The sequence below is a fragment of the Schistocerca piceifrons genome, chromosome X (assembly GCF_021461385.2).
Source record: "Schistocerca piceifrons isolate TAMUIC-IGC-003096 chromosome X, iqSchPice1.1, whole genome shotgun sequence".
NCBI lineage: Eukaryota > Metazoa > Arthropoda > Insecta > Orthoptera > Acrididae > Schistocerca > Schistocerca piceifrons.
Window position 1 is genome coordinate 528860539 of NC_060149.1, and position 12232 is coordinate 528872770.

Consider the following 12232-nt stretch of genomic DNA (forward strand, 5'->3'; position numbering starts at 1 on the left):
GTGTGCCCGACCGAGACTCGAACTCGGGACCTTTGCCTTTCGCGGGCGAGTGCTCTACCATCTGAGCTACCGAAGCACGACTCACGCCCGGTCCTCACAGCTTTACTTCTGCCAGTATCCTTTTTTTCTCTTTTGTTACGTGTATACAATACAAGTGGAGAAGTAGAATCATAAGCAGATTTACCAAAGTCTTTATTAGCAATTTCAAACATATGATAGGTGCGATAGGCTATTACATCTCTATCATTAAAACTTTCAAGTCCAGGTACACTAGAAACTCCACTACCACCTCTCACTATGGCAACAGTAAACCACCCATTTCCATGTGAGAAAGTATCGTTTATATCCAAGCTACAATTAAGAGAACATCCAAGAAATACACAAGGTCCATCGACTAGGGCGTGGGCTGCAACACTCTTCACTGGAATGCGATTCTTCTTGTCTCCTGATGTTGTCGTTAGTTCAATGTTTTCTATATTTTTGTAAACTGTTGTACGACGACAATGAATATCCGTTTATCATCTATATTTCTTCTTGGTGTAGCAATTTTAATGGCCAGTAGTGTAGATTTAGTGTAATTAGAACTTCGCTACAAATAGTTCCTTGTTTCACTTGTGCGCAGGTAGTACGTAACTGAGTACTTAGCGTACTACAAACTATTTTTCTTGACTATATTGACGAACAGCAGCAGGTGCGGACAATAACGCGAGTGCAACCATTTATTTTGGCAACCGTGTGTGTGTGTGTCGGTGTGCAGACGTAAGGAATGGAGGGGCATCAATTTGTGTGTGTGTGGTGGGGGGAGGGTCGGCGAGGTGAGAGGTTGGCCGGCGCTGCGTCATGTTTGCAGGTGCGCAGCAGGGGGCCGCCGTGTTAAGTAAGCGCAGCCGACCATCCGCGGCACACACGGACACCAGCCATGCTGCACGCCGCGCTCATCTGCCTCGCCTTCTGCGCCCAAGGTACTGTCTCACTTCTCGTTCTCTCTTCTAGTGTTGCTGCCCTCATTAACAAGCATATTATCTGCACATAATCTGTACAACGTAGGCCAACCCAGGGTGTGTGGCGGAGAGTACTTGGTGTAACGCTGTCACTTCCCACTTTTCCTATACCAGATGCGAGTGGTTCGTGGAAGGCACGATTGTTGATAAGCCTCCGAGTGAGCTCGAATCTCAGTAGTATGACGGTCGTGCTCTTTTGCCGAGATATACGGAGGAGGGACCATTATATCGGTTAACTCTTCTCTCACTCGTTCAACCTATACTTGAGTATTGCTCGTCAGTGTGGGATCCGTACCAGGTCGGGTTGACAGAGGAGATAGAGAAGATCCAAAGAAGAGTGGCGCGTTTCGTCGCAGGGTTATTTGGTAAGCGTGATAGCGTTACGGAGATGTTTAGCAAACTCAAGTGGCAGACTCTGCAAGAGAGGCGCTCTGCGTCGCGGTGTAGCTTGCTGTCCAGGTTTCGAGAGGGTGCGTTTCTGGATGAGGTATCGAATATATTGCTTCTCCCGAGGAGACCACGAATGTAAAATTAGAGAGATTCGAGCGCGCACGGAGGCTTTCCGGCAGTCGTTCTTCCCGCGAACCATACGCGACTGGAACAGGAGAGGGAGGCAATGACAGTGGCACGTAAAGTGCCCTCCGCCACACACCGCTGGGTGGCTTGCGGAGTATGAATGTAGATGTAGATGTAGATGTAGCAGTGAACCGCTCAGAGATGTACAACGCCCCTCTGGCGTCTGCTATTGGAGCTGTATGGGCACACTGGTGACGCTTTCGCTCTTTCCTCCAAACGAACCACTAACAAAAAGCGATGCTCTTCTCTAGATTTTCTCTATTTCTTCTATTTATCTAATCCGGTAACGGTCCCACACCGACAGCAATACTTAAGTATCGGTGGAGCGAGGGATTTGTAAGCTGCCTTTCTTCCAATGATTCTCATTCTGGCCTTTGGCTTCCCTACGATTAGCTTTATCTGATCGTTCCGCGCATGCTCCCACATCTGTAATGGGTGTGACTGCTTGTAGCGACTGTTCAGTCATCGTATAATCATACGGTAACGAGTCTTTCAGACTATTTATGCTCAGTACGTTATATTGTTTAAGCTGAGGCTCAACAGCCAATCTCTGCACTAAATGAAAGTCCTCTGCAGTTTGTAAAATTTTTTGGATTGCGACTTCCCTATATACAACAGCATTAATCGCGAACAGCTTTATGGAGTTTTCGACGTTACCACTAGATCATTTATACATATTGTAACAGTACTGGTCCTGTAACACTCCCTCGAGGTACGCCCGAAGGTTCCCTTGAGTCCGAAGATTTAGCTCCGTTACGAATAACATACTGAGCTCTATTTCGTAGGAATTATTAAATCTAATAATAATGTTTGCCTGATATTCCGTACGCTCATATTTGGTCCATTAAACGACAGTGCCGAAGCGTATCGAACGGCGTGCTGAAGTCAAGGAACATAGCATCAGCCGAGGCGCCCGTACTAACAGCCTTCTGTGCGAGATGGATTTCACACAGTCGTTGTTTGCCGAATCAGTGTTGATCCACAGAGAGGAGATTTTAGGTCTCCAGAAAACACATAATACGCGAATATGAAAATGTTCCAAAATTCCGGACCAGGCTTACATAAGTGATTTAGGCCTATAGACGCGTGTGTCTGTTCGACGACCCTTATGGAAAGCGCATTTCTACAATCACTAAGAACGCTTCGATCCTCCAGCGACCTACGACAGGTTTCTTCTGGAATAGTAGCAAGTTCTTTTGCATACTCTGTGTGTAATCGTATGAGTATTCTTGTCGTAAGAAGTCATGTTGCTATATCATCTAATGATGACAATTTCACTGTATGTCTTTGATGACCACTACCACTGCCCTGAAAAAGCCATCTCTTTTATCCTCTTCTTATTCATCTTTTTTCCTTCTTCTTCTTCTTCTTCCGCCGCTGCTGCTATTGCTGTATGTTTTCCCACCTTACGCAGAGTTTCCGTTTTTGAGAAATTTCTTCCATTTAACCAGCTCCAGGGTGTCACCCTTTATCAATTTTTATACCTCCAAACCTCCCGAACACAATCGTTCCACTTCTTCCTGGGCCATACCGAGTGGGTGGTGAGATCGGCCTTGGCCCAGAGCACAGACAGGAGCCAAGTGCTAACTAAAGCTAGTTGAGAAAGTAGCCGCATGGAACTTCCAGGCGAAAGCGCTGACAAAAATCTTTGACTCATTTGATATTTTAAATTTCTTTTTTGTTGAAGTACGTGTTAAAAGTTCTTTATCCAAACATCTTAACAGCTTTGCGAATATTTACAACAATGCCAATGAATATAGCATCTTGTGTACGTAGTTGCAATACCTTAAAGTGATTAAAAACCATTTAAGATCGAGCGTGGATGAAAGAAAACTATGCAATTTTGTTATCTTGCCCACAGAATATGGCAAATCATTAAAAACCTGTATTCAAAGACAAACAATTAGTTTACTTTGCTGAAATTTAATGCATGGGGAGTAAAATTATAATTAAAACACAATTCCTGGAAAGAGATATTTTCCTCTAGGGCTCATAAAAAACTATTGATATTTTTTCATCCAAATGTTATAGTGAGTTCAACATTTTGAATTTTTAATCATGTAAACATTAGAAAATATCCGTCAATACTTATACAACAATTTTCAGTTCCTATGTCGTCAGCAGTCGATTACAGACCCCTGTTTCTTTCACACACTAGACGTAGCGTAAAGCGAATAAAATTTGTTCTTTGTTTTCTTTATCACACATAACATAAAATTCAGTATTCACAGCTGTCATGAAGAATTATACATAGATCTTTACTTACTGCAGTGATACAATTAATTTGCTCTGTAAAATACTCTTCATTAATATAGCTCATTTCTCGATAGGTCGGTGGTTAAGTACCACTATTACGAATAGAAAGGTCTGGGGCCGATTGCCGGTCAGTCACGTAATTTTCATCTGCCATGGAACATTTCTTTCACCTGTGTCATTGTTCGTTATTGTGGAAACTTCCAAGTTTAACCGTTGCTATAAGTCCACGTTAAACTGTAGGTTCCCCTGTAACTGGATAAGTAAATTCAAAAGTCGAAAGAACGCAACGGCATACCGTCACCAACAGAGCCAGGCCAGGAAAGCACTGTGATGTTAAAACTGATCCTAGAGTTGACTACACTTTTACTTTAATGTAATATTTCTCAATAATACATAATTTTTATAAAACGTAATTACAAAACAATAAAATTTGCTGAATCCATGCAGAAAAAAGCAATGAGGTACTTTTGTAGGAGAGGGGAGAAATCATCGAGGGGATGACAAATTAACAAATATGTAGCGCGTAAGCCGTGGGGCCGCTGGTACACTATGTGATCAAAAGTATTCGGACACCTAGCTGAAAATGACTTACAAGTTCGTGGTGCCCTCCATCGGTAATGCTGGAATTCAGTACGGTGTTGGCCCACCCATAGCGCCGGCCCGAGTGGCCGTGCGGTTCTAGGTACTACAGTCTGGAACCGCGCGACCGCTACGGTCGCAGGTTCGAATCCTGCCTCGGGCATGGATGTGTGTGATGTCCTTAGGTTAGTTAGGTTTAAGTAGTTCTAAGTTCTAGGGGACTGATGACCTCAGCAGTTAAGTCCCATAGTGCTCAGAGCCATTTTTGAACCCACCCTTAGCCTTGATGACAGCTTCCACTCTCGCAGGCATACGTTCAGTCAGGTGCTGGAAAGTTTCTTGGGGAATGGTAGCCCATCCTTCACGGAGTACTGCACTGAGGTGACGTATCGATCTCGGTCGGTGAGGCCTGGCACGAAGTCGGCGTTCGAAAACATTTCAAAGGTGTTCTATAGGATTCAGGTCAGGACTCTGTGCAGGCCAGTCCATTACAGGGATGTTACTGTCGTGTAACCACTCCGGCACATGCCGTGCATTTTGAACAGGTGCTCGGTCGTGTTGAAAGACGCAGTCGCCATCCCCGAATTGCCCTACAACAGTGGGAAGCAAGGTGTTTAAAACATCAATTTAGGTCTGTGCTGTGATAGCGCCACGCAAAACAACAAGAGTTGCAAGCCACCTCCATGAAAAACACGACCACACGGTAACACCACCGCCTCCAAATTTTACTGTGGTCACTACACACGATATAAAATGACATAAGTGACACCCAATCACCTGACCACGTTTGAAGTCCGTGAGTTCCGTGAAGCGTCACATTCTGCTCTCTTATGATGTCTAATGACTGCTGAGGTCGATGATATGGAGTACCTGGCAGTAGGTGGCACCAGAATGCACCTAATATGAAAAACGTATATCTTTCGGAGTGTCCGGATACTTTTGATGACATAGTGTAGTTGCGCTATGGCCGCAAGGTCACTATGGGTCTCTTCTCGTGACCTGTTCATGCTACTAGAGTCTTCTCTACTAGACTTTTTGAACATTTCAGTAACTTTTAATCATACTTATACTTTCTCATTTCGAATTCTGCCGATCCTGGTAACGCCAGACAGCCATTTTGGAATCTTCCTTTCGCCTCTCGCATTAGTTTTTATTCTCCGCAACGTTCAACAGTAATCGTCTCCACGTGAGTGATACTAGCTTTGTTTGGCGTTGATGTATACAGATGTGGCAGGAGGAATAGTACATTTTTAGGAGGTAACAATGTACACTAATTCCAATAAAAAAACCTCTGACTTCAATGTACTTTCTTGTCGCTTTGGCAACTGCACGTCGTGCTCTTCTGAAAGAAGGAAGGAAATGAAGTGAAATGATCATATGGCATTATTGGCCGGGAGTCCCCACCCGGGATTGTTCGGTAGTCTGGTGAGAGTCTTTTTATTTGACACCACCTCGGCGACTTGCGCGTCGATGATGATGAAATGATCAACAACAACATAACACCCAGTCTCCGAGCGGCTGAAACCTCCGATCCGGCCGAGGATCGAACCTGGACCCCTGCCTGGTAGTCAGACGCGATGACTGCACAGCTGCGGAGGCGGAAGGAAGGAACGAACGAATGAACGTAGGTTCCTGTTTAACGTCCCGTCGACAACGAAATCCTTAGAGACGAAGACAAGCTCGTATTAGAGAAGGGCGGGGAAGTAAATCGGCAGCACCGTTTCAGAGGAACCATCCCGGCATTTGCCTGGAGCGATTTAGGGAAATCGCGGAAAGAATAAGGGCAGGCAGGGACTTCAACCGTGGTCCTACCGATTATGCTCTACTGGAGTCGTCTTGGCGCTCTTTCAAATGGTTCAAATGGGTCTGAGCACTATGGGACTTAACATCTGTGGTCATGAGTCCCCTAGAACTTAGAACTACTTAAACCTAACTAACCTAAGGACATCACACACATCCATGCCCGAGGCAGGATTCGAACCTGCGACCGTAGCAGTCGCGCGGCTCCGGACTGAGCGCCTAGAACCGCTAGACCACCGCGGCCGGCTTGGCGCTCTTTCATGACGGCAGGTTATTCATAATTCGGACGATCAATTCGTCTCTTGTGTTTACTTTTTATTTCTAGACATCCCCTTTCAACAATCCCTGCAGGTAAAAATGTAAATAAGTAAGGTCTGGGGATATTAGTGTCGAAGAAATGTGACCATTTCTGTCGATCTGTCTTACGGGGAATGCTATGTTTAATTGATGTATGAGCTGACGACTAGAATGTGCGAGGACTTCCTCATTCCAGAAGAAAATACCCGTTCGTGTACCCAAAGTACCACCTTACAGTAATTCTGGAAGGTAAATTTCAAGAAAGTCTAAAAATAACGAGGCCTTGTAAGACGATGTGGTAGCACAACAGACTCAATTAACTGATTGTGTATAATAGCCCGTAACACATACCCCCGGACAGCCGAGTGTGTGAGCATGCCGCTTACGGGATTCAGAAAGACGCGCCGGCCGCAGATCGAATCCGCCCGGAGTATTAACTTCGAGGGCTGGTGTCCCGGCCAGAGTTGATGTTGATGTGATTTTAGGAGGTTTTCCACATCCGACTACAAGAATACTGGGTTGGTACCCACTTCCCGTCTCTGTTACAGGATTCGCAAACGTTTGCATGGACAGCACTAGAGGCAAGCAGTTGCGGTACACAAATTCCGTCTCAGAAGGGGGAGGGGACTGGGGGAGGAAGGGGATATGCGTGGCGACAGTAAGGGCAACCAGCCACCCGTTGTTATTAACAATGCCAGCTGCGATTATTAACGTGCCGACGCGCGTAACTGCGGGCAAAGGAAAAGAAAAAGAAGAGGAATAAGACCACACAACACATTGACATTTGAAAATGTATGTCCCCAAAGGCATTTCTGTTGGATAGGTTAGGTTAGGTTAGGTTAGGTTAGTGTTTACAAGTATTATTGATACCGTTGCAAGTGAATGTGGTTTCACCAATAAACAGTATTAATGGGATCAGCAGATAAGCTTATCGTTTCTTGGCTAACCAGGCCCCCGAAAGTCACCCCTTCAGATTTTTGCATGTGGGAATGGCTGAACGGCGAAGTCTACAAACACAAAGTAAACAAAGAGACGAACTGATCGTTCGTATTATGAATAGTGCTGCCGTAATGAAAAGAAAGTCAAGATGATCTCAGGAGAATTACACGTTTTGTTGCCAATAATGTTCGAAAGTTATTTGAAGACGGGGGGGGGGGGGGGGGACATTGAACTTAATCAATTTCCTTTTCTTAACGCCTTATATAAGTGTTTGTTTGGGTTACAGTCAAACAGCTGTATCAATGTAGTCAATAAAAATTGGACACACGTCAAATGGAATTTTTTGTTCGAATTAGTCTGTACTGCTACCTCGTAATATATTTACGGCTCCTCCTGGAACACCTTCTACTGCGAGTCTCTTTCTGTACGGTTAGATATTTCACATTTTTGGCATATTGAAATGATCTTTTGCTAGAAAGGATTGATATACAGTATACATATACTGCTTGAATAAACGTGTATGTAGACTGTCTTCTACGAAGAAACCAAACGTCGTAAAAAAAGAAAAGAACAGTTGTGCGATCTGTGGTATGTGGCGCAACATCCAACAGCATGACCTCGGATACAACTAACTTGGACGGTCATATGCTCTGTGTGGGAGAGTGTTTGCTACCTGGATGTAGAAAGCTAGTTGTCATCAAGGCCACATACTTAACTAGTCGTTAGAAGCCAAGTAGAAGACATCGATTGAGCAAATAAATACACTGCATGGACCAGATCTGTGTTGTGTGATCATGTACCAGAAAACTAATAATTTTACACACATTACCTCAAGGCAAACGTTTAGAACGTATTGAAATATTCCTCTGCTAATGTTACACGGGGAACATGCGACAGTATGAAGCTTGATAGCGGATAAAATCGTGTTCCAGTATGAACTCACAGATAGACTTTCGTCTTACGCAGACACGCCTCTCGACCCGACTGGAAATTTCGTTTCTGCTAGTACCTCTCTCTAAAATTACAAACTCCACACAGCCCCTAGTCCTAAGAGGTTCTGAGATGGCCCAGTCGGTAGTGCGGTGCTGCGAAAAGCAAAATTCCGCATTGGACTCCCAGCCCGGTAGACAGCTGTAATCCACAGGTGAGTAGAAGCAGTTTACATAGTACATCACAGTTACGCTTTCTAAAGTATTGCTCGACTCAAAACCTCAAAGAACAAAATACATCAGGTGATTTTTTGTAATTTTCTCCAGATCATCTGACTGAATGGATAATAATACTCTTACAAACAACTGGTTTCGATCCTACTTTGTAAAAAGAATGTTAAAGTGATTCTAAATAATTTAAACAATGGTGAAGTGAAAAGATACTTTAGTGACTGTGAGAAAATAAATCGCAAATAGAGTCCGACAGCGCTCAAGTTCAGATACATTCCTTTTCCTTATATAGGTGAATAACATTTAATTTTTTGTCGTAGATGACAAAGTTTATGATTACCGGTACCTCTGTCTGAGAGACAACAATATAGATACTTGTCAGTAATATTTTCCAAAACCCATATTTATTTCTGAATTAAACACAGAATATTCATTTCGTGGCCAGAAATGGAATAACGTCAACAACTGGTCAGTGAATTGAGTTGTGGTTTTCCATATTTTTTGGTGTACATATTGATGGACTCATGAACTGGAGGAACAATGTCAACCGGCTTCTCCAGCAACATTCAACAAATTTTCGTCTTCACACTACTGCTAGTTTCATACACAAATAAATCAATAGCTTATGATAATTTCACTCTTTAATGTTTTATGTGGCATAATTTTCTAGAGTATTTCATCTCTTACAAATAAAATATTAATTGCGTAAATCGAGCACTGAGATAACATGTAGTGTTCACCAAGGCGTCTTTTAAGCATTCCATCCGGACTTTCACAGTATTTAGAATCCATCGCAATTTTCAAATTAAAGTAATGTCGACAGCTACAACATCAGAAGAAAATATAACTCATCGTTAAAGCTGCCAGTGGTTCAGAAAGGTATTCAACACAAAACCACAAAAATCTTCGATAATATGCGCAATTCAATAAAACTCCTACCAGATAGCAAGGTAAATATAATTCTAAATTGAAATCGTTTTCTTTAATGCCTCTTTCTATTACGTAAACACGTTTATAATAAAAATGGTAGCATATGTAATCCAAACGACTATGACGTTTACATTTGTTGTTAAATTCAAGTATTTTTCACTAGTATCAAGAGTAATTTCAATAAAAATACGTGCAGTTCTCTTATATTTAAGCCACTATGTACTCCTCATAACCTTATGTAAATAGGCAGCATGTATTCATACCGAGAAACGAATCGTGTGTTATTAGCCTGTAAACCGACCGCTTTTACATCATATTAACAAGAATTATGCCAGTGATTTATGGAACACGGAATTAACTACTTAAATAAATATATTTCATTAGAGTGTACACCCATCTGAAGAATGAACAGTTTATTCTGCGTGTGGAAATGCGTCATACCTTTTGTTATTGTTGCTGTGGTTTTCATCAGGAAAACTACTTTGGTACTGCTCTCCATGCTAGTCTACTCTAGTCTCTTAATTGCTGCATTACTACTGCGCAGCACACATTCACTTGAACTTTCTTACTACAACCAAACTTTGATTCACAATTACAGTTTTTACACCGCCCACTTCACGTCAGTCCCAAATTGATGATACCTTCACGTCTTAGGATGTGTCCTATCAACCAATACCTTCTTTTACTCAACTTGTGTCATAAATTATTTTCTCGTCAATTCGATTCAGTATACAAAATACAGTGATGACCGAAAACGTTATGATCACTGCCGACCGCGAGTGTGAATTCCGCCTGATGGCATCTCGGGTCACGTGACGCTGGAAGAAGCCACCGCCATTGGGGAAGACGCGATTCATCCGACCAGGCAACACTGACATAAGCGACGTAGCAAAGAGCAGGTTGTTATGGGCCGGCACCTGGGATCGATCATCTTGGAAACAGCGAAGCGCTACTGCCGAGAGCATCTAGGAGCAGGGGTTGCGGAACGACGAAACCACGAAAAAAGGAAGGAAGATTGGGTTTAACGTCCCATCGACATGAGTGTCATTAGAGATGGAGATGAACACACGAGTAGGCGACAGGATGTTGGACGACAACGCTTCAGCACAGAACATACAAGTCGCAGACTTGGCTGCACTGTAAAACAGGATAGGCGACGATCTATTTCAGATCATACGACAGAGAACACTGCTTAGGTAGGCACAAGTGTTTCAGAGCGCGCCGTTCAGCGCACATCACTGACCATGGGGCTCTGCGGCAGGCGAAAACCGTGGATCAACGGAGCTGTGTTACCTGGTCAAATGCATCACAACTTCCCCAACGGCGGTGGCTTCTTCCAGCAACGTAACTGTACGTGTCATAAGGCCAGAAGCGCACTACAGTGGTTTGAAGAGCGTGATCGTGAACTCTCTTGCCGACCGCATATACCTGATCTCGAACAGATGGAACATATCCGGGACGCTGTTGCGCGCAGCCTCACGGGCATCAACCACCGTACCGTAAGTTAAGAAATTGCGTGACCTATTCTTAGACATCTAGTGTCACATACCTCAGGAGACCTACCAAGGACTTGTCGAATCCATGCTACACAAAATACCTACTGCACTGCGTTCCAAAAGCGGATCAAAGCTCTATTAAGCAGGTAACGTTACATGTTTGTTGAAAATGCGAGGAAAGAAAAAGAATGTGGTACATAATGAGATTTTGGGAGAATGTGAGATACAGCTTTGCTATCATGGCAGGGTCCTTGTGGAGGCTGTTAACCACTGTCATCTTCTAACACTAGATGATGTGCTACATGTTTGAAACAAGGACTTTAAATGCGAAAACCATCCTAAAAAGTAGGGCTGCTCAGCGGGCAATGGCGATATGTGTGTTGGGTACTATGAGGAGATAAATGAAAACAGAAAAGTGGAACAGGGCACAGACTGAGGTGGAATACTTAGTTATGACTGTTAGAAAATCAAATGGAGAATGTGGGACCTGTAGCCAGGCGATAGGCTGACAGGTTATTCTCTGGATTCCAATTGATAAGGTAAAGCCAAGACGATAAAGATGGGAAGATGCAGAGAAAGATGCGGATCCAAGGTTTGGTTCTATGGGGAACTCATTGTCAAACCCACTTTTAGATGATTACGATAGTGATAATGATAATAAATGGTTCAAATGGCTCTGAGCACTATGGGACTTAACATCTATGGTCATCAGTCCCCTAGAACTCAGAACTACTTAAACCTAACTAACCTAAGGACATTACACAACACCCAGCCATCACGAGGCAGAGAAAATCCCTGACCCCGCCGGGAATCGAACCCGGGAACCCGGGCGTGGGAAGCGAGAACGCTACCGCACGACCACGAGCTGCGGGCGATAATGATAATAAAGTACATACAATATATTAATAGTAAAAGTTTTTATACATCAGTTCTTAGTACATAGCTTTACACTGCGGTGACAAAAGTCGTGGGATGGCGATACGCGCATATACGGACGGCGGTAGAATCGCGTACACAGGGTATAAAAGGGCACTGGCGGAGCTATCATTTGTACTCAGGTGATTCACGAGAAAAAGTTTCCGACGTAATTATGGCCGCACGACGGGAATTAACAGATTTTGAACGCGGAATGGTAGTTGGAGCTACACGTATGGGACAATCCATTTCAGAAATCGTTAGGGAATGCAATATTCCGAGA

General features: G+C 43.6%; 1 protein-coding gene across 1 annotated transcript in view; it reads left to right on the plus strand.

Moving 5' to 3' along the window:
* Positions 1-856: 856 nt before the first annotated feature.
* Positions 857-12232, plus strand: part of LOC124723012 (protein obstructor-E-like) — a 93258-nt gene continuing 81882 nt past the window's right edge. The window contains exon 1 of the mRNA XM_047248187.1: positions 857-962. Within this exon, the coding sequence (XP_047104143.1) occupies positions 920-962 (43 nt within the window). The 5' untranslated portion in view covers positions 857-919. The remainder of the gene's footprint in view (positions 963-12232) is intronic.